This window comes from Hirsutella rhossiliensis (genome assembly GCF_020360975.1).
Source record: "Hirsutella rhossiliensis strain HR02 chromosome Unknown scaffold00019, whole genome shotgun sequence".
In the NCBI taxonomy this organism is placed as follows: domain Eukaryota; kingdom Fungi; phylum Ascomycota; class Sordariomycetes; order Hypocreales; family Ophiocordycipitaceae; genus Hirsutella; species Hirsutella rhossiliensis.
The window spans coordinates 128415-150539 of NW_025408685.1; the positions used below are offsets into that span (position 1 = coordinate 128415).

A 22125-nucleotide genomic window follows, 5' to 3' on the forward strand; every position below is an offset into this window, starting at 1 on the left:
CTATCTTCCAGATTGAAAAGCTGCAGAAGCACGATCTTGGTAGGCTGCAGCAGCGTCTCCCATCATCTGGAAGCGTTCAAACATCGTGTCCGTCCTGAGGTCCCGGTTGATCTTGTCTCGGTTCCATGAATTCACACGATCCCCCGCCAGCCCTCTCGGGTCAGGGTTGCTGGCTCGTCTCTCGAGCCACTGCCGACGCTCCCTCTGCTCCTTAGTTGGGCTTTGGTTTCGGTAGGCCGCTTTGACATCTTCCCATCCCCTTGCACTGCCTGAGTCTTCTGCTACGTAGTGGCCAGACCCATCCAAGCAGATAAAGTCGGGGGTGGGATCGGCACGTCCCAATACTGTTAAATAGTGTTCCCAGTTATCACCAAAGTCGTAGGTATAAACAATCTGACGACCTGGCTCAAGTGTTAGGAAAGGGGCGGTAAGGAGACTCGGCTGATGCACACATACTTTGGAACCGTACATCGTCAAATAACTCGAACAGCTTGTACTTGTCGGCTTTCCTCTCTGGTGTGTTGGGATGACGCCTCATCGGCTCGTGCATGCGATCGATGCCGGAGAACATGGTCTGCTTAGCCGGGTCGACAACACGAAAGAGATACTGCCTCGGCGCGGAAGCCGGAGGAAGTTGATCACCCGTCGGACCCATGGCGTTGCGTCTGATGATGATCTCCATGATGTCATCGGGCTCGCGGTAATCTGGGTCCACGACAGCGAAGTCGAACGAATGCGTGGTGGCCCAGCCAAACGCTGTTTGCAGTGCCAGATGAAGCATGTAGAAGACGGTGTGCGCGGGGCACGACAAGGTGCGCGTCACGGGCGGGTTCGTAATGTGCTCCGGGGCCAGGTGGAACTTGATTATGTAGTTGGGCCGGACGCAGACCCCTTTGTGAGACGACCAGGCCGCGGACTGACACTCAGGCGAGCAGTATGCTGTCCGGCGGCATCTGGAGCACAGCCGGAGGGAGTTGGAGTCTGAGGGCGACGACGTTGTGCAGGCGGCATTGCCGCACTTGTCCATAGATGTCATCTGTCAGAGGGGCCACCCTTGATCGGAAGCCGCGAGGATACAGGTAGCTGGCCCGTGATCAAGAGCGCAGTGGAAGAAAGGACCGAAGTTGACTGGAGTTGTGTGGCGGTTTCTCGTGCACCCTGTCCTTAGGGCATGACATGGATCTTAGCCCCGCACGGGGTGGCTCCAGACATCTACCCGCGCCACGTCCCACTTTATTGGCACTCGTACCGGAGACCGGCCCCTTCCAGGGCCCGCCAATGCCTTGAGGAACGGAACTGGAGTTGGGCGGGGTTGCAGGGGAGCAGGCATCAACGCGCTCGCTGGGCCGGAAATGCTGTGTCTAAGGTTACCACTGAAAAGAGGCTCTCTATCTTTGCACGCAGATAACGCCGCCAGGAGAATTTTCGAAATAACGTGCTAAAATACGTCATTTCTATATCGTTTAAACCGTCTTCTACCGCCTATTATAAAGCACCCATCTCAGCCTCACGCATCCCGTTGCGCGCCGTGCGAGGCGTAGTAAAGATGCAGCCGGAAGGTGTCAGAACAACGGGAGCAGGGGTCACGTGCGATAGGGAGATAAGCAGATGACTCATTGGAATAGAGCCCGAGAGACCCCAAAAAGGGGCCCCGGGCGCGCTCCGGAGAAGAACACACACAATACACACATGTCTGCAAGCCTAATCGGCCTGCACTCCCACATACGATTGTTCCACTGCATCACAACTGTGCATTTCCTATTCAGGATCACCTATAACCTTCGGTTCTGACAGAAGGCGGCCAAGCCGCCCTCTTTAGAGGCGCGGAAGAGTCTTCCCTGCTTACTCAGACCAACCCGATGCCCCAGCAAACCGGCCCCATCGCCGACGCTACAGTAGCACCGACCCTTAACGCCGAAGAACTCATCGAGGACCAACTACTCGTCCCACAGACCCACGTAAAGTGGGTCCTCACCACCTGTCTGTGTCAACCACCTGGCTGTGTCACTTTACGGCTTCAACGCCAACTTAATTTAATAATAAAACGGCAAAAAAAGTTAAAAATTGATGCATACGATAATTGAATACTGGCCGCAATAGTCTACCTATTTTTGACTTTTGTAGCTTATAAAGCTGATCGTTGGGCTTCTTTTTCGGCTTTCTTAGCCGCCCGGGCAGCACACTGGAAAGGCACTACCCGTCCTCCTTTAACCACGTGCAATTATATCACCAACTAGAGAACCCGGTTCAATGCTGCTCGCCATCCACCACGGTAGCCATCTTGCCCTCAAATTTCTCCTGCTTGAAACGACCAAAACAAAGCTTGAGGCTCGTCGGCCACTAGCTGCGTGCCTTCCCTGGAACAACCTTTGGTGACCAGGCTGTATATGGATTCAATGACTGCTGAGCAGAACAGACATCCTGACTAGCCTCTGGGAGCTAGCTTGACTCTGCGTGGCCGCTTCCCCACAAACCTGAACCTGGACATCCTTGGAATCGACCTATGAGGATCGCCGCTACTGTGGGCGGAACGACACACCTCAATTGCACAGCCGAGCGAGTCCCTGGCTGGGTACCTGTTTCAATATCATCAGCAGACGCCTAAGCTTGTCCTCGGCTCGAAACTGAGTCGAGCCCATGTTCCCGACTCGTTTTGCGCCCGACTCGACGAGCGGAGCGGGAGCCGAAATCAGGTTTGAAGAAACAGATCTTCAAAACAGCGCACATCACTATATACTGACTCGTCGAGCTCGGAGCAGGGTGGTTTTCCATATCTAAATATGGAAATACCCTTTCCATGAATGGCATGGAATAGGTATGGATATGGATCCATGTATTTCCATACTATTGGCTGAACCACGCCACTAACAAGGGTTCCTACAGGGGGCTACCTACAGGGGCTGTGGGCCTGGAACCCCCGCTACAAATCCGCACATCCACAAAATCAGCCTCACCACCAACCCATTATCACCTGGCGACAATGGATTCTGAGCCTGTGTTAGTTATGTTTCTTCGATTCTGAATCCATTGCTTCGGATTCATTCGCGTCTATATCTCCCAAGACAAGAGAAAAACCTGCTTTTGGATCATGAAAACATGCTCATCTGGCAGTAATGTACTGGTAGTAAAAGGGTTAGGGGAAGCGGAGTTCAAAGGCAGGAACCGCCTCATATATTATCTTTATTGTCCCCAGAATGATCCCTACAGTACTTCTGTCACCGCCAGCTTTCTAAAACACCCTGAGGGCAAGAAAGTATGTCATCAACGTCGCAGAGAATTTATCTCCTCTTCAACCGTCCATCATCGAAGGATTTGATCAACTCTACGGGCAAGCGTGGGATCTGGGGCCTGGGCCGTGTCTTCAAAGGCTACCTTGACCAAGAAATTATCAATAAAGAGAATTCGCCCTATTACGCCGCTTCTTTGGTCCTTCATCCAAGCTATCGCACGACGTACATCCACTCAAATTAGAAGAAGTGGCATAAAACTGCTTTCAAACGGGTCAAAGACCTTTGCTACTCTTACCGAAATACAAACGACGGTACAATTTCGTATCATGTACTGGACGAAGAAGAAGACAATGGCCTTGATGCATTTGATCGTATTTCAAGAAATCTGCAGAATTGTGCTCGACCTACAAGTCAAGACGAGTATGAAGATTACATCTCAGGCAGCGCTCCTAATAGTGCAGACCGTTTAGCGCACTATTAGTGCACACTGCAGTTTGCACTGCTTAGTCAGCACACTGCCAGTGCAGTGTAACCGTTTGGCAACGCACTGCTGGTCCAGTGAGGCCTCCTCCACACTGCTGGTTCAGTGAGGCTTCCCGCCACACTGCTGGTTCAGTGCGGCTCCCGTCAAACTGCCCCATAGTTCAGTGCGAGCGTCGCGCACTATCAGTGTCACCATCAGTGTGACGAGTGTGACTTGTGTGATAGAGCTAAACTTGGACGTTTGACCATTAACGTAATTCCTGGCCTACTTACAACGAGTCAATCGCTGATTAAACGGCGGGATGCGTTCTTGCTCAATTTTACAAACCATCTAGCTCTTACGAGATATCAAAGTGTTGCCAGGGCAGAACGAGCCTCTGCGTAGCTTTCATCTCATGTCTTTAGGGTAGCATCTGGTCACACTTCCCATACTCTGCTAGGCAGAACTTGACGTTGAAGCCTTTCCTCAGTTCACCTTGCCCCCGCCGACAAACACGAAACAGACGCGACAGGGTAAAAGCAGATCAGATGTGCAATATTTATTGCGCTCTCCAATCGCCAGACCGCTTCACGATCACTGAACTTTACCGCTCGACTAGTCTTGATGAAGCAAGCCACCGGCTTCCAATCATCCAACCTTGAGGGATGTGATTGGACGTCAAGCTCATTCTGGGACGCCCGATTTTGGCCTTAATCTGACCAACTTGACCAATAGCGAGCCGGAACAAAGAGCTGCAGTCTCTTGAGCGCTTTACTGAACCGAATTCACGCTTGCATGCGTATGAATCGCGCCGTGACGCGCCAGACTATTTTATCAGGGCCTCGTCGCGCTTTGCAGTGTCCCAATTTCTACGGCAATGACTCCCTGTTCCGTAGTTGCGGTCGTTCCCGTACCAAGATTGCCGACTTCGACACGCCCAAGACGTTTCTTCAGTATCTGATCGCCTCCAAGTTCGCGACATCATGGACAACTTCACTCAGGCGGATGCGGCCGACTGCGCAAGTGACACTGCCGCCTCATCATCGCCAACACCGTCCACTTTGTCCCCACTGAACAGTTGCCGCCAGCATATTTCGCCCGTTTGGCAAATTTGCCGAAGAGAGGAAGGGAAAAATTATGCGGCAGCTTGGACCGACGCAAACGGGACGAAATGGTGGCACTGTCAACCCTGCTGGAATAAGAAAGAGCCAAAAAGTACAATTACTCTGGCGGTTCATCCGCCATTGTCAACCACTTGCGCAAGGAGCACCGAATCATGCTTCCCGGAAGACAAGAAAACAGGCGAGAAGTGACGCAAACTCGACTTGGTGACATCACCGCATTTTCGGCCGATGAGGCCCAGGTTTCAAGAAACGCAAGGCGACAGTGGCTGAAAATGCCCTTGACCGGCCCATGTTTCGCGAGCTTTACTGTCGCTACGTTGTAGCCTGCAGTCTGCCATTCACTCATGTTGAGCAGCCAGCTTTTCGCGACTTGATACAATACATTTGTCCGGCTGCGAATGATCTTCTTCCGACATCTGGGGATACCATTAGAAGCGATTTGCAAAGAGGCTACGATGGCAAACGGGAGTTTGTCAGACGTGCACTACAAAATGCTCTCTCGTCGATACACATTGTTCCAGACAACTGGACATCGCCGAATCATTTGGGCGTGATAGGATTCACGGTTCAGTTCGTCACCGAGGATCATGGTCTGCTGTCCTTGGTGGTCAGGATCAAAGAACTTCAAGGACAGCACAGTGGTGAGAATATGGCGGAAGCCATCATGGAGTTTGTGCGAGAGTATGGAATATCCTCCAAGATTGGTTACTTCATGATGGATAACGCATCCAATATGAACACAATGATCGACAAAGTCAGCGACGACCTGGAACGTGAGTTCGACGTTTTCTACGACCCCCTCCAGCATCGACTTCGCTGTTTCGGCCACATCATCAATCTGGCGGTGATGGAATTCCTCATAGGTAAGCGTCCGCGCACGATCGAGTCCTATCACGGCCCATCCGAAGATGAGATCGAACAGTGGCGGACACGAGGGGCGATAGGGAAAGTACATAACATCGTTGTCTTCATCACATGGACTCCTCAACGGCTCCAAAAGTTCACAGGTCTCAGTGATGGTCTGCGGCTTCGGCGGGATAACGACACCCGTTGGAACTCGTGGTACAACATGGTCGAATGGGTTCTCAGACCAAAAATTCGTCAAGCCATTACTGTGTTCTGCTCCGAGGAGCCTGCGCTGCAAGAAGATGCCTTGCACCCGTGCGATTGGATTGTTTTGGCTGAGATCCATAAATTCCTCGAGCCCTTTCACGACGCTACTATTGCCAACGAAAGCTGGAAAAAGTCCATTTCCGATGTCCTACCTACCATGGACTACCTTTTGCACCATATCGAAGCAGCCAGAAATACGAGCGATATACCTCACCTAGCCACGATGATGGAGACAGCATGGGCAAAATTAGCCGACTACTACGAGCTCACAGAAGATTCACCTGTCTATTCGGCCGCGACAGTCTTGAATCCTTCTCTCAAGTGGACATACATGGAAAAGACCTGGGAAGACAGGCAAGAGTGGATTGAAAGAGCGAAGGCTCGCGTTGGGCAGTTGTGGAGAGATGAATACAAACCGGCCTCGCAGTGCTGCATTACCAGACCAATTCCTGAACAAAGACCAGATGCAAAACGGCCAAACGGATACAAAATATGGATGAAAGAGCAGAAGGCTACGATTTTCAGCATGGATGATGACGAGTATGATGTGTACTGTCGCGAACCTGTAATCATGGTATCGGACCCGCTCAAATGGTGGCTGGATCCAGCGCAGCGGCGACGATTTCCCGGCCTATCCTTGATGGCTATAGACATTCTGTCAATCGCGCCGATGTCGGCGGAAACGGAGCGACTCTTCTCTAAGGCTAAGTTATCAGTGACCGATCAGCGAGGTTCTATCAACGTCGAAACACTCAATCTTCTGGAATGCCTCAGGTCTTGGGATAATAGCGCACTGATACTTCCGACAGAGGTAAGTTCCCAACCAACGAAATGGAGACCAGCTTCTTACGAGTGCATTTCAAGTGTCAATACATGGACGGCAGCCACGACACCATCGAACGCGTCAGCTCTGAAGCCTAAGATTCAGGTCTCGAGGACGAAAGTCAGCATCGGCTTGGTAGAACGTGATGCATTTGAAGCAATGAGGGATTCATGGGCACATGGGCGGCCTAAGGCGGAAATAACGTCTTGACTTCAATCGTGTGCGCCAAGCCTGTATTTTATATATCGCACTGATAGTGTAAACTGCAGTTCGCAGTGCAGTGCAGTTTGTCGCTGACGAACGGACGGACAGTTTGGTTTGGCCATCTGGTCTGCACTGCCAGTTTGGTTTGACCATGTGGGCTTGCACTGCCAGTTCAGTGCGCCCTGGCCGAGTGCACTGGCAGTTTGGTCCAGTGGCGTCACACGCACAGAAGGGGCCGTTTGGGGTGTTCACACGCACTACTTGCACTATTAGGAGCCCTGAATTCTCAGGTGATCCATATGAGATTGCGCCAACAACTGCTTTATCATGGTGGCTTCAAGAGCGACATAGGAACCGACGGCCGAAGTTATCACGAATGGCAATAGACATCCTATCAATGCCAGCGATGAGCGACGAGCCGGAACGGTTGTTTTCAGGGCTCGTCGTACGATCTCCTGGGAAAGGGCACAATTGGATGCGGACCAAATTGAAAAGGAGAATTGGTTGAAGCATTGGGTGAAGAACAATGTCTTGAAGAGGGAAGGGCGGTGGCGTGACCGTGGCGTGAGAATTCGTGCAAATTCCCGTCTGATTTCCTCCTCGTTTTGGAACAAAACACGTAAGATTTGCCTACCCTCTCTTTTGGACATTATCATTGAGCTCAATCAATTACTTCGTATTTTTAATTCACCATATGGTGTGAATTTGTCCATCTTGTCGAAGGTGTCTTCAGTGACATTTTGTCGTCGTGCACGGACCAAGTATGGAAAGGTGTATTGCAATACTTGCAATAAATGTGGGGCCGATACCGATTATCGATTGCAGGCCTTTCCATGTATGGAAAACCACCCTGGCTCGGAGATTAAGGGCCGAAACGAAACACCTACACGAGGAGTTGGCAAACAGGCATTAGTCGGCGCCGTTGAACAGAAGAGACGGGACAGCTGGAGCCATGGGTTCTTCGTCCCAGTCATGATTAATCCTAGGGCGTTACTGATGATTGCGCCAACCCAAGGAAATATGGGTAACGCGAGATGAACTGGCCCTTGAATTAAAGTGCCCGAGAATGAGGTCATGGTGAGCAATCCCCCCAGACTCGCGGCGGCTAAATGAGTTGAAGTTCAAAGACCGACGAGGGTTCTAATATTAAACCAGTGCGTGTTCTCGTGTCATGACTCAAAAGAACGTCGCAAGCTACTAAAAGACGGACTCAAATGGATCGGGTTCGACGTCTTTCATCGGCCGGCTGAATCAGCTGGACTATCAACTGGATCCAAATATAAATCTTTCACCTGAAATTTCAGTCTTTGCGAACCGATTTCTTTCTATTCCAGTCCGTACTTGCGGGACCGCCCGAGCTGAGAACAGATGCTCCATGACTCCGAAGATCAAACATGGAAAGAAGGACGTCGTGCGCAGCCCGTGGCTATCGCGGGCTATGTCGTCCTGCTGAATCCATCTTCAAGGCCCCGAACGGTCTCGAACGCGCCAGGTGACCATAATCTCGTAGCATCTACCCTGGAAGCACAAATGAGTCGTACTGGAGCTCTCAATTCGGAGTCAAGAGTGTCAACTTTTCTGCCAAGTATGTGTGTCTCGGCGAAATTGAGCTCGGATCCAAACAGCTGAGATTAGCCCAGATTCAAACTTCCCCGTGTAGAAAATTTCACGTTATTTACCCTTCTCCTGAGTCATCGTATCTGAGTAGTGTCCTGACGAATTGAACGAACATTGTTGGAGTAGGCCTGAACAAGTGTTTCTCCACGACGCAATGAGCACAGCATGGAACGTTGGCACGCACCCTCTTTCTTGCATTGCGCACTCTTCCAGCGCATGGAGACACATTTGGTTATAGTTCCCCTTGAGGAAGAGAGAAAGGTGACTGTTATGGCGAGGCGCGGGGGGTTGATCAGGTTTGTAAGTTCGGTGAGTCCAGAGGCCACAACACCGACGATGGGACTGATGTCGCCCTCGACCAAGTTGACTAATATACTTCCAGATGCGAGTCTTTCCAGAGAAGAAAGTGCAGTGATGAGGCGAGATTTGCCTATAGCCAGGTGGGCTAAGTCGGAGACCTAACGCATTAGAGGGAGAACGACGGCAGCTCGACCTCAATGTCTCAGGCCGTCCAAGCAGACAATCCCGCATCTAGACTTACAGTCTTGCGAGAAGAGAAATAAAGGAATCGCGGGACTTTGTACAAAACTCAGTCAGCAAGCTGCGGATTGAAGGTCACACCGGACAGGGGTAATGAAATCCCGACAGCCCGTAAGCCCGTATTATTGGATCATCAACATGCCACTCCATTCCATGCTGAAGATGACGACACGTGAGCTTAAAAGCTCGAACGCAGCCGTCAGCGTCGGCTTCCTCCTCGGATTCCAACCGACTCCGTCAACCTCGAGCCCCTGATCTTTCTCTGCCTTTGAAACACCCCATTTTTGGGCACTCCGGAGACTGAACATGACACTGCCTTTCACTTCGTATCGCAAGCTCGCGCTTGGCTGCCTCGTCGCCTTCGCTGCCTTTACCCTCGGCGAATCGGCCCCCGCGTCGTCCAACGAGCCCCGCGATGCCGTCATCTCAAATGCAGCCACACAGGCCGGCAAACCGGGCCCGAACCCGCTCAACAAGCTAGCTGTCACGCTGCGGCAAACCGGCTCGTCGCCCCCGACCGTGCGCGCCACCGTCACCAACAAGAACTACTTCCCCGTTACAATCGTAGCCTACCAGTCGCCCCTGGATCAGCTGGCCCTGCAACTCGGTATGCTGTCCATCACACCCGCCGGCTCCAAGACGCCGCTCGAGCTGCGGGTCGTCAAGGTCAAGCGGGTGTGGCCTCCCCCCGAAGGGTCGCTCATCGTCATCCAGCCGGGAGCGAGCGCCACCAATGACATGGTAATTCAGGAACCAACGGTCCCGATGGATAAGCTCGACAGGAAAGCCACCGTCGTCTTCAGCGGCGACTGGATCGCAGTCTGGCCCCGACCGAGGAATCAAATCAGCAAATCCGAGATTGAGAACGCGAGCGAGAGCGCCTTTCAGGCCCCTCTCAACACGCGCCCTTGAGATTAGGGTTAAATAGTCACATGTACCATGCCCCACCCCCTTTCGGTAACACCCACCTTTCGGTAGCGCAATTGAAAAATTCTCCACCAAAAGTCTACCATTTGAACTACATGAAATATGATCAGAACTTAACATTATAAACACAAAAATATCATTCCGTAGAGAAATGGACGCTCTTATATGTACCGGCGCTTTTTACCATTCGCCCGGATCTGGTGGTGACTGGAAGGGCTTCGGTGCCACCTTGACTTCGATCACTGAAGCTGTCTCCACCTCTGAGACCGCCTCCTCCTCTGTGTCAGAATTCAGCACAACGGCTATCTCTTGGCTTTTAATTTGGGAATGGCTTCCTCAGCCACCAAAGCTTCACTGAGAGTCATGAACCGTCTGTTCGGGTTCGGAATTGCTCTCCTCTTCTTGCCTCTCTGCAGCCGGGCCACTTCTTCCTCTAGCTTCGCGATTCTGTTGCTGTGCTCGGCAAGCGTCTGTTCTTGGGCTTCAAAGCCTCTAGCTATCACGGCGTATCGTCTCCGGGTGCCAGGAGTCTTGTTCTTTCCGAAATCGCGAATCTGGCGGCTGTTTCTTGGCGTATCATCAGAACCCAAAATGGCGCGGACTTTGGAGACGTCTCTACAATGTCCGCGTGAATTTCTGGATGCCGCAATGCCTTGGATCGTGAGATCGGCCAATTCCCAGTGACCCTCCAGCCGGACAATATATTCTTTGCCGTCATTCCAACCTCGCGCGCTTTAGCATATGCCCGTATAAAATTGACCTTATGAACAGGCGCAGAATCGGTCAAACAGGTCAATTTCTGAAGTTCTTTCCGGTAAGCTGCCTTGGAGGCATTGAATACACCGTTATCTAACGGCTGGAGGCCATGAGAGCAGTGGGCAGGAAGGTAACAGCAATAAACGTTGTTCAAAAGCATGTGGCCATCCATGCATCCTGGTCCCGGTTAACGGTAATTCCTACAGAGGTGGATAAAGAAACGCACCGTTGCATGACTTCCATGTCCATCTAATATGATCAGTCTAGCATCTGAGGCATCGGCTGGTCGCGTCTGGGGCAAATAGATCCTCTCAAGCCACTCAATAGCGATATGGTTGTCCGTCCATCCGTTGGGCGACGTTATGTAATGCCAGTCGGCTATTTTGCCGAATTCCGTCAAGAACCACTGTTTCTGAAGTTCTTTGCCCTTAAAGATAATGCCAGGGTAAGGACACGGCCGTCCGCGGTGATAGCTTCAATAAATGAGGTCCAGTTGCGGGACTGTGGCCCTTTCAGAAGGGCCTTCCGTTTTGGGTCTGCACTCCCAACCACAAGACTATCCAAACCTGGCAAAAAGAGTCTGGTTAGTAAAAGTAATGAAAGACAAGCCAAATACTCACCAAAGCCAGACATAATACCGCCTTCGTCAACATTCACGGTATTTTCTGGTTTAATCCATCCATACTCCTTTTCCCTGATATCGAAGAACCAGTGAACCGCACGAGGCGTAAAAGCATTAAATCGGTTAGCTTCCTGACGTCTCCCACGCTTGTTCTTGATGTCCGGATGGCGATTGATGAATTTAGAGACCCAGTTGCGCCCCACTGTCCGCTCGTTGTTCAGTTGCTTCATAAGAGCCTCCACACATGCGCGGATCTGACTGTGGAGGGAGCATAGCCGAGAGACTCTTGGCGGAGGATCCAAGAAACCAAGCGAGCTTCCTGAGACTTACTCAAGAGTTGACGAGGCTGGATCTGATCAGCCAGGGCTACCTGGCCTTTGAGTCTGTCGGAAATAGACTGCTGAGGTATGTCATACTTTTGGGCGGCGCGGTACTGCGACAAGCCGTTTTTTGTGACATCAATTATCGCATTAGCCATAATATCCTCCGTATAAATACCCGAGGCCGCTTTAAGGTCATTTTGGTCATGTGGTGGAGGAATAACGAGAAGAATCATCGTCAGGAGGCGGAAGGAGATTAGGGGTTGGATGGTAATTTCACGTGCAAGGTACGCACAGGCCACAGACCCTGTACAAACATTCAACCATCGAAAAGTAGAATTCAATCAATCCTCTATCTACTCCAAGTGACGGCTTGTGAATATCTTCAAAGCTGGCTGGAATCGGTGTAAGTGAAATTGATGGGTTTTGGTGGGGATATTTCCTAATGCGCTACCGAAAGGTGGGTGTTACCGAAAGGGGGGTGGGGCATGGGTATGATGCATTTTGCATATGGATGAGATGAAGTCGGATGGTTGTCTCTCCAAATAAGCTAGGACTGCCTCATCCTTATGTAGGAGGCAGCCAGGTCGGACTATCTAGGTGATCCGGCCGGTTTACCAGGCAGCCACATACCGATGCCTGTTCACACGGCTGCCTGTTTCACACGGCTGCCTGTCTCACACGGCTGCCTGTTCACACGGCTGCCTGTCTCACACGGCTGCCTGTTCACACGGCTGTGCGTTCGGCAGCCGGTGTCCTTGATGCTTGGTGCCGTGCCCAACGCCCCAGTGTGCGTAGGGACACGCAAAAACGCATCAGGATAATATTGCCGTTGATCCTGAACTCTTTCTCTTTGTGGTCAGTCTCGTTAGCAAGGACAATAACGTATCCGAGTTGCGAGGATAGGTCCTTGTTGTTTGCAAACGATCCGTCGGTAAAGATCAAAAGCTTTGCGGTGGCGAGATCAATAGGTTTGTACATAAGGCCTCGTTCTTGGTGATATATTTGCCATTGCAAGCGCTTGTTCAAAGCTTTGCAGTCGTTGTCATCAGGGTCCGGGCTTGTGCTGCGATAGAAACGTCAAAGGAGGCTTCGGGTTGACAGATTGAGGCAATGTACGATCCGCGCGCTCGTTGCTCGACGTAGCGTTGGCTATGATCAAATGCTTTGGGGTCAATGGTGGCGATTTTGGTGGCTTGTCCTTTCTGCTGAAGCGATAGGGATCCTATGTCCAGCAGGGTAAGTTTTGCACCATTGAAGTCAACCGTTGTTCCTGGGGTCATCGATGTCTTTGGTTTGGCTCGAAATTGTGCTTCCTCGAGCTTCTTCTTCACGGGCGGAAAAGCTGTCTGTTCCAAGCATAAGGGTATCATCTGTCTGCATTCCAACAATGCCAAACGTGTTAGGGCCTGTGTTTGTGATCAAAAGGCAGGAATCATAGGTTGAAGTAGACATATCAAGGTTCTTGAGGTGATGTTGTTGATATGTACGATACCAATGGACTCCAGCTTCTGCAATTCCGTATAGGGGCTTGATAACACGAATGATCGTTCCATGGGGGTATTTTCCTTGCAATTCGGTGGGCAAATAGGTCAGAATTGTCCGGAATAGCTCGGTTTGGGATTGTGGGTATGCTTGAGTGATGTCGCGAAGGGAAAGGGTCATGCCGTTGCCTTGAAGAAGTCCGGGGGCAATAGCTAAAATGAGTCTTTGACTAACGCGTTGAATTGTCGGAGATTGCGTTAGTAGGGTGGTCTTCTCAAAGTCGCCATGTCCTTGAACAACAAGTCGTGATTTCTCGTACGGTTTGGTGTCTTTGCCTTTGACTTCACGAACCATTCGGGAGCGAAAGATGTGATGATTACCGTGAATCATTCGATCTATCGTTCAAAGCTGAATACACCTCGTCCTACGAGGTCAGTGATCTCGATGTTATCGGATTCTTCAAATGGGGCGCCGGGAGCAGTGATGATGCCTTCATTCCTGAGTTTGATGGATAAAGCGTATGCATCTTCTTCCTTCTGAGTCAGGAAACTTTGGCCTGGAGGAGCGGTCATCATGATCAAATCCTTTGGCTTGTTCTTGGATCCGGTGGGCGTCCTCTCTTGCGGGGTGCCGGGGTCAGGTCGGGCAGGGTTTCTTCTTCGTCCTGGGCAGGGGCAGGAACTTGAGGGATTGTGGAGTCATCACGCAGGTACGGCTGTACGTGCGTGGAACGAAAGACTTGGGGGCCATTGACTGTATCAATCGTGACGTTATGTCCGTCAATCGAAGCAATCTTGAAAGGTCCTTGCCAGCCGTCTTTTTCTCTCCAAACACGAACTTCACTTTGCAGTGGGAGGGATAAAACGTCGGCGGTGGACGGTCCGTTGCGCGTGCGAAGGGCATCTTTAACTTGTCTTTCCGCTGAGAGTTGGCGGAGCGTCTTCATCGCTTTCTGCATCGCGGCCGACCTTTTCAGGGTAGAAGCAGAAGGGGGCGATTCCGCAGTTAAACGAGGGTAGGCGCCAAAGACAAGCAAAGTTGGAACAATCCCGTCAGGTCCAGCTGTGTCGTTAATAGCTTTTACAGCCATTTGGAGCACTGCTTCGGCGGAGGTGACGTTGCTTAGTTCCGCGTTTAGGATGTCATACGCGCGTCGGAGGGGGGCGTGATATCTTTCAATTTTTCCGATGGACCAATGCGTCTCAACAGGCACTTGAGAGCATTTGATCCCCATGAGTTTTGCTTCTTGGCGGAACTCCATTGAAGCAAAGTTGGTCCCTGCGTCGTGTCGAATGGTGTCAGGGGGTCCAAGGTACGTGTCGATCCAGGCGGTCCGAAGGGTCTCCCATGTATCCTTAGCTGACATTGAGGGTAGGAATCTTGCTCCTGGAAAGCAGTGGCTGCGTCCACAACGTGCAAAACAGGGCGTTGTGGGCTTCCTAGGTACATCACATCAACGATGATTTCGTAATTGAACTCTTGGTCATCCTTGAGGTGAATTTGAAGCGTCTCGGGGCTTGCGAGTGCATTTGACAGTGATGGCAGAACTTAGAGACAGTCTCTAATGTGCCTATCGAGACGTCGCTGTGGCCGGCTTGCTTCAGAAGGTGATATAGCCTAGGGACTGCTGGGTGTCCAAATCGTCGGTGAAGTGTACGAATCTCAGCCTCTGTGAGAAACGTGATGGAGTCTTCGGCCTTAGAGAGAAAGAACCAGGGTGTCCCCATTTACGGGTGACAGGGATGCTCATTTGGCGATTAGTACAATGATTAGTACATTCGATGGTGTCTTTGATGTTGTTAAAATATATTCCAAGACGGTCCATATCGGCCAAAGAAAGCAGGAAAGGGTAGGAGTCTGAAGGATATGGAACGTGATCCGTCCGACTGGTGTTTTGAGGGCGATGGAGCCAACCGAGTGAATGGCTTCGCCATTCCCGAATTTGATGGTAGCCTGGCCGGACTTGGAGCTGTCTAGGGCTACAGAGGGATCTTCTCGTTGTAAAGCAATGTACTGAGAGTGACCGGCTGTAGAGACTTTGGCTGCACCTGTGTCAATCATGATGCCTTGGAATTTGTCTTTTGAATAGCGGTCTTCAATAACAAATTGTGAGGCGGGAACAGTGTTTTGATCTGTACGGTAAGCGTCTTCACCAGTGATCAAATGGTTGAACGCTTGCTGGCAGAGCATTTGACTTGCTTGCCACTGTTTCGGGTTAGCATCGTCATCCTGATTCTCATCCCAGTCGCCGTCATCGTCAGCGGGTCGTCTTCAATGCCTTCGTAGTCCGTCACATAGGCCGCGAGTTCCACGGGCGTGCCCGTGAAGTGACAGTGGGCTACATATTGACTCTTGGCCTTCTGACGTTCTTCGGCCGTGTGTTTGATGGACCAGCAGCCTTCTTTGTTGCACACGAAGCACTTCCTAGTCCAGGGGCGGTTGTTGTTGCCTTGAGGGCGTTGGTTGAATCTACCGCGGTTGTGGCTCTGGCATCTGAAGTCTCTGCTTCCTCTGTATCCACTACCTCTTTCGCGGTTGTTGTTGTATCGACGATCAAGGTAGTACTGCTGGTTATCATCCTGGGCGTATTGGGGGGTTGTGCCGCGTGCGAGATGTGTTTCAATGGAAGAACGAAGATCTGCAAACAACGCCTCTATCTTGTTTGATGGCTTGAAGAGGGCGTGCTCCAATTCTGGCACGCCGCGGCAGGCGTTGATAAGGGTTGTTCGAAGGTGAACTTCATCAGCAAATTCCCTGCCGAGGGCACGCTGACACCGTTGCAACTTGTCGAAGAGTAGCTGGAGCACTTCCTGGAGTGACTTCGTCGCGTTGGCATTATCCATACGAAGCTTAGTGAATGTAGTTGTAGTCCAAATCCATTTCCTGGATCATCTGCTGTTGCTTGGATATGATCTCGTTTTGCGCATCTATCGCTCGGCTGAGCTTTGCGTTTCTTGACGTGACTCGCTCAAGAGTTCGAGAACTTTCTGGAGCATGGCTCGGCCTTCGTTCGCGCCACCGCTGCTGCTGGCAACTTTGCGCCGCTCAGTCGCGTCACTGATGGCGACATCGTCCGAGGCAATGCGCGTTGCAAGCCTAGTTGCGCGTGTTGTCTTCTCCGCCAGATCGTCGGGCTGTCGCGCGGCTTCTCGAATTTTGGTGCTTGGCCTCACGACGCGTGTCGATCTTTTCGCGGGTGTCGACGCAGGCGACGCGCTTCGCCCCACCATATTCACGGCCTCAGCCGGCGTCTCCATGATGAGGCCCTCAATGCCTAGCTGGCGTTCGCTTCAGGCTTCTTGTCGAGTTCGTCGGATCCCCGGTTTCCGCCAACAAGGAGGTGTTCCCACTGTTTCTTGAGGAGGTAGTAGTAGTAGTAGTAGTAGTATTGATTACCGTCTGGGACATCCCTATAAGGGCAAAAGACGTGCTAGGCTAGAGAAGACTAGATACATAGAATATCCCGAGTACCTGGACTAAGGACCGTGTGTAGCACCTAACCACTCCATCTAGCAATTCTGAGGCTCTGAGGCCGGTCGGAAATTCGGGCCCTTCCCCGTCAGCGGGTTCCAGGCACGGCAGTGAAGCCGTAATAGTAGTCAGTCTTTGGCCGAGGCCGGGTGACTGAGAAAGCCCACGAAGTCATGGGCCGGCCGCAAGCCCTCGAGGAGGGCCTACGGGGCAGAAAGAAAAAGAAAAGAAAAAGGGAGCAGAGAGTGTAGCAATGTTAGTCGGGGGTTCGCCCCGATGGCGATTGTCTTCTCCCGCAGGAGCGTTCGATCCGGGACCACTTCGTGGTCATGACAGTCGGCGAAGTCCCCGTGCCTGCTCCTCGTAGCAAGCAGGTGGTGGAGGTGTTGTCGATTGGTGTGCAGCTCCGGGGGACACCCGGGTGAGGCCTTGAGCTCTAGGCTCTTGTAGCTCCTCGGGGCCCCCGCGGCCCACCAGTCCAGAGGAAGTCGTGGCCGCTAGGCGGCAGAGGTCGGGGCCGCGAGACGGCAGAAGGAGTCAGGGCCGCAAGGCGGCAGAAGGCGAGGCCAGCCAGTAAAGGCGGCAGAGGGTGCAAGGCAGCGCGAGGCGTGCCAGAGAGGGCGAGAAGAAGTCGGGCCGCGGGGCGGCAGAAGAGGTCGGGGCCGCGAGGTGGCAGCAGAAGTCAGGGCCGCGAGGCGGCAGAAGTCGAGGCCAGCCAGTAAAGGCGGCAGAAGAAGGCGATGCCGCGAGGCGGCAGAAGGCGAGGCAGCGCGAGGCGTGCCGTTATTCGAGACCAGCTTCCCAAGAGGAGACGAACTCTCCAAAGTCTGCCTTTGGTGCCTGCTAGAGCCCCGTTAGGGCTAGAGAGGCAGAAGCATGGTCGGGTGGCCTGAAAATTTCTTCATCACTAACAGGCTGCTAACAGCCCGCAGAAGAGAAGAATTTTTACAGGGGAGAGTTGCAGCTTTAGCTGGTAGTAGTAGTAGTAGTAGTATTGATTACCGTCTGGGACATCCCTATAAGGGCAAAAGACGTGCTAGGCTAGAGAAGACTAGATACATAGAATATCCCGAGTACCTGGACTAAGGACCGTGTGTAGCACCTAACCACTCCATCTAGCAATTCTGAGGCTCTGAGGCCGGTCGGAAATTCGGGGCCCTTCCCCCGTCAGCGGGTTCCAGGCACGGCAGTGAAGCCGTAATAGTAGTCAGTCTTTGGCCGAGGCCGGGTGACTGAGAAAGCCCACGAAGTCATGGGTCGGCCGCAAGCCCCTCGAGGAGGGCCTACGGGGCAGAAAGAAAAGAAAGAAAAAGGAAGCAGAGAGTGTAGCAATGTTAGTCGGGGATTCGCCCCGATGGCGATTGTCTTCTCCCGCAGGAGCGTTCGATCCGGGGCCACGTCGGAGCCGCGAGACGGCAGAAGGAGGCAGAGCCGCAAGGCGGCAGAAGGCGAGGCCAGCCAGTAAAGGCGGCAGAGGGTGCGAGGCAGCGCGAGGCGTGCCAGGAAGGGCGAGAAGAAGTCGGGCCGCGAGGCGGCAGAAGAGGTCGGGGCCGCGAGGCGGCAGAAGTCGAGGCCAGCCAGTAAAGGCGGCAGAAGAAGGCGATGCCGCGAGGCGGCAGAAGGCGAGGCAGCGCGAGGCATGCCGTTATTCGAGACCAGCTTCCCAAGAGGAGACGAACTCTCCAAAGTCTGCCTTTTGGTGCTTGCTAGAGCCCCGTTAGGGCTAGAGAGGCAGAAGCATGGTCGGGTGACCTGAAAATAATTATCCACTAACAGGCTGCTAACAGCCCGCAGAAGAGAAGAATTTTTACAGGGGAGAGTTGCAGCTTTAGCTGGTGCGAGTTTTTCGAGGGCCAATAAAGTGGGGCGTGGCACAGGTAAACTAAACTAAACTAAAAGACTGAAAAATGGCACTTGTGCCCGTTCAGGTTGTAGTCAAGGCGCGATGGCTTTTGACCCATGCTTAGCGCGATAATCCCTGCAATATGTCTGTCCGAACCTGTCTGTCCGGAGCCATCCCGGGTCTCAGATGGAGACAGCGTCAGTGATCGAAGTCAAGGTGGCACATGAGGCCCATTCTGTCACCACTAGGTCTGGAAGAATTATAAAACAGCGCCGGAATATGTAGGAATGGTCATTCCTCTACAGAATTATATAATTCTTATATTTTTAGTCTTAGGTTCTGGTCACATTTCATGTAGTTCAAATGGTAGACTTTTGGTGGGAATTTTTTTGTTGGCGCTACCCAAAGGGGGATGTTACGTGCGGCCAAGTCACACGCACTGAATGAGCAGTTTGAGGGGTCCAAACGCACTGGCCTCACTATTAGGAGCACTGTGTCTGACACAGGGCGCATTGCCCGCTGGTGGGGCATGTCACTCGGCAGAATTTTTGGGCCAATCAAAACTCGCGGCCCGTGTAAGGAGCACCAGTGTAGTAAAGTGGTTGGGCCCGTATATCAATTGCCATCAAGTATATCAATTCAATTCAAGTTAATCAAGGAGACGATTTTATTTCAAGTAATCAAGTTACACCTGCAAACTTGACTTACTTGAATTGAAGTCAGCACTGGTGTGCCCTCGCACCCGTCAAATTGCGTTACGAACCGATATACTATTATGTCGTAGACAACTAAATAGGCTATTAATTGCATGCCTAGCGAGTAATGTGATGGTTCTAAACGTGTATAAGGATTGATTATATTAATCTGTAATATGTTATTCCTAGCATTCCATCTAGAGTTTTAGACGATAACAGTCTACTATCTACTAATTGGCATTCCGCGCCTTGGCTATTAATGCAGAATGCGGCACCAACATTATGTAGAACCCAGGCTTGTAGCTTGTATGCTAATAAGGCAGGGCAATTTTCTTCCTAAACCTATCCTAGCATTACGTACAGACCTTCTCCATGATTAATCGCACTAGTTCCAAGCACGTAAGACGTCCCTAGCTACATTTATGCCCGATACGGTTACGACTTGCACCTTGTGTACGTACTCATAGTATGTTTAAGCAGAAGATTCTAGCGGAATGGACCAGAACGTTGTTAGTATCTAAGTATCTAATTCGTATCCGTCCTTTATACCTCGATTAAAAAAGTACGAAGGAAGTGTAGGATTATTCTATAGGCAAACTATTTACATATAAAAGCTGCAGAACACCTTCGGATTTAAGGATGAATAGTAACTCCTCTCTATTACTTATCGGGCACTGGTCTCTTACGCTAATCTTACACAGACTATCGATTCCTCTTAAGTTTACGATCTAGTAGTCTATCACTATGAAGCTATTCACATCTTTGATTTTCGCAGTCGCTGCTACGATTGCAGTTGCTGATAGCAACTCTCTAGCTGTCAGAACCTTGATGAGGTTCTCGTCGGATAGGTCACGGACACAGCAAGAATGGTACGATCGGATGAAGTGAGGTATGATGTGTGTGTCTGTCTGTGTCCCCCATTTGGGGGTGCTCTGCCCAAGCCCTATATCAAAGGGCGATGGCCTCAATCCCTATGACATGCCATCACGTCATATCTCTGTAACTGTCTCATAGATGTCCTCGTGGCCTCATCAGCTGCGCTACCTGGTGCGCTATCGTCTGCGCTACCGTTGGCGCTGCCACTAGTAGCCTGACGCTATCGTAGCTGCATCTACCCGGATTCTACCGGATCTAACACACCCTCCCAGCTGAGCTCGCATCGCGAGGGAAGCTGCCAATGATCCGCCCAAATCGTCCAAAGCCATTGTGTATGTGAATTGTTCTTTCGGGCCGGAACATCATCTCTCCCGGGGCGAGTATCGTGCCTGTAGATGCGCTCGCGGCTCATTGCGCCTTCTTCGTGATTTCGTCGCTGGTCATTCCTTATCTTCCTTGTGCCACACCTCATATATCTGTTCTTGGAGTTCTTCGTCATCTGTTTCGGGAGCGACCGGCCGGCGAGGAGGCTGGTGACGTCTTCGAGGCCCATTTGCTTGACGAATGCTTCAAAGTGAGGTCCTTGGAGCGCCTTTGTCAAACCATCGGCCATCAGCTCGGCGCTGGGTGTATACGTGACTTCGATCGTGCCGTTGGCTACTTCTTGACGAAGCCAATGGTTGTGGATGTTGACGTGACGAACCTTTGTCTTCAGCGCTGCGATCTCTGCGTTGACGAGCCGGATTGTTTGGTTATTGTCGCATTGAATCCGAATGTGTGAGGCATCCAGCTTGACACCCAGCTCGTCGATCAGCCTGCTCATGTATATTGACTCCTTGGCGGTTTGTGACAATGCCAAAAGCTCTGCCTCAGTTGTCGAGGTTGTGACGGTATCTTGCTTGTTTGCCCGCCACCCGATGAGACCTCCAAACAGCTTCATGGCGTAGGCCTGCGAGCTTTTCCGGTCGGTCGAGTTGTCAGCAAATGATGAGTCGCTTGCCACTTCAAAATCATCGCCACCTCCCAGCCTGAGGGCCAAATTCTTTCTCTCGACCAAGTAGCAAATTGCTCGGTCAGCAGCGTCTTGGTGTTGAGGGCTGGGGTTGGACATGAAGTTTGCCAGTTTTGAGGCGACAAAGGCTACATCTGGCCTTGTGATGACTGCTGCATACAAGAGAGATCCGCTTTCACCTGGTAGGAGTTTACTTCTCCGTTCGTGGCGATGCCTTCAAATGGGAGTAGCTCTTCAGTCCCCATTGGTGTGTTAAAAATTCTGCGTTTGTTTGCTAGGCGGCCGATCTTCTCAATGTATGAAGCTTGTGACAGCCAAATCAGGCGTCGATCACGGTTGCGAATGATTTCGATTCCTAAGAACCATTGGAGGTCGTTTCCTCCGGTCAGTTCATATTTTGAACGCAGTTGGTCGGTTAGAGCTTTTGCCCTCAGTCCGTCTTCCTTCCGAAACGCAAACACAATGTCATCAACGTAAAAGAAGACGAATATGCCGTCGAGGGTTAGGCAACAGGGCTCATGAGGAACCGTCTTGAAGCCAATTTTCTTGAGCGTATTGGTCAGCTCGCGATGCCACAACAGAGGCGACTTTCGCAGCCCGTAGAGTGCTTTCAACAATTTCAAGATTATGCCGTGTTTCCTGTGACCCGGCGGCATACGCATGTAAATCCCGTCGTCCAAGTTGGCATTCACAAATGCATTGACGGCGTCGTATTGGATCAGTTCGAGGTCGAATCTTGCCGCAATTGCCATCAGTGATCTGAAGCTTCTTCCAGCCAACGTAGCTGCATATGTGTCTTGGGTGTTTCGACGTTCTTGGTCGCCTCGGACCACAAGGCGAGCTTTGCATTTCACCAGCCTGCCTCGCTTGGTGTACTTGTAGACGTAAATCCACATGCAGTCAAGAATTTGTGTTCCATTTGAGATTGTGTTGAGGGCCACCTCCTTCCAAGAACCCATTTTCTGGTGGCTCTGGAGGTGGTCTCGTTCGGCTTGCTCGAACAT

General features: G+C 51.6%; 5 protein-coding genes across 5 annotated transcripts; 1 reads left to right on the forward strand and 4 right to left on the reverse strand.

The window, feature by feature from the left end:
• HRG_11143 (plasmid pRiA4b ORF-3-like protein) lies at positions 1-1027 on the reverse strand (the record flags this gene model as incomplete). The annotated part of the gene is made up of 2 exons (XM_044869613.1): positions 1-401; positions 457-1027. The coding sequence occupies 2 exons, from the start codon at positions 1025-1027 to the stop codon at positions 1-3; spliced, it is 972 nt and encodes a 323-aa protein (XP_044715166.1).
• An 8393-nt stretch (positions 1028-9420) lies between these two features.
• Positions 9421-10026, forward strand: HRG_11144 (uncharacterized protein; the record flags this gene model as incomplete). Its single annotated transcript, XM_044869614.1, has 1 exon — positions 9421-10026. The coding sequence occupies one exon, from the start codon at positions 9421-9423 to the stop codon at positions 10024-10026; it is 606 nt and encodes a 201-aa protein (XP_044715167.1).
• Positions 10027-10947: 921 nt separating this feature from the next.
• On the reverse strand, positions 10948-11450 carry HRG_11145 (DDE superfamily endonuclease domain-containing protein; the record flags this gene model as incomplete). Its single annotated transcript, XM_044869615.1, has 4 exons — positions 10948-10974; positions 11024-11270; positions 11347-11363; positions 11418-11450. The coding sequence occupies 4 exons, from the start codon at positions 11448-11450 to the stop codon at positions 10948-10950; spliced, it is 324 nt and encodes a 107-aa protein (XP_044715168.1).
• A 1549-nt stretch (positions 11451-12999) lies between these two features.
• HRG_11146 (reverse transcriptase (RNA-dependent DNA polymerase) domain-containing protein) lies at positions 13000-13578 on the reverse strand (the record flags this gene model as incomplete). Its single annotated transcript, XM_044869616.1, has 1 exon — positions 13000-13578. One exon carries the CDS (start codon positions 13576-13578, stop codon positions 13000-13002), a length of 579 nt encoding a protein of 192 aa, XP_044715169.1.
• Positions 13579-20344: 6766 nt separating this feature from the next.
• On the reverse strand, positions 20345-22125 carry HRG_11147 (reverse transcriptase (RNA-dependent DNA polymerase) domain-containing protein; the record flags this gene model as incomplete). The annotated part of the gene is made up of 3 exons (XM_044869617.1): positions 20345-21206; positions 21275-21728; positions 21780-22125. The coding sequence occupies 3 exons, from the start codon at positions 22123-22125 to the stop codon at positions 20345-20347; spliced, it is 1662 nt and encodes a 553-aa protein (XP_044715170.1).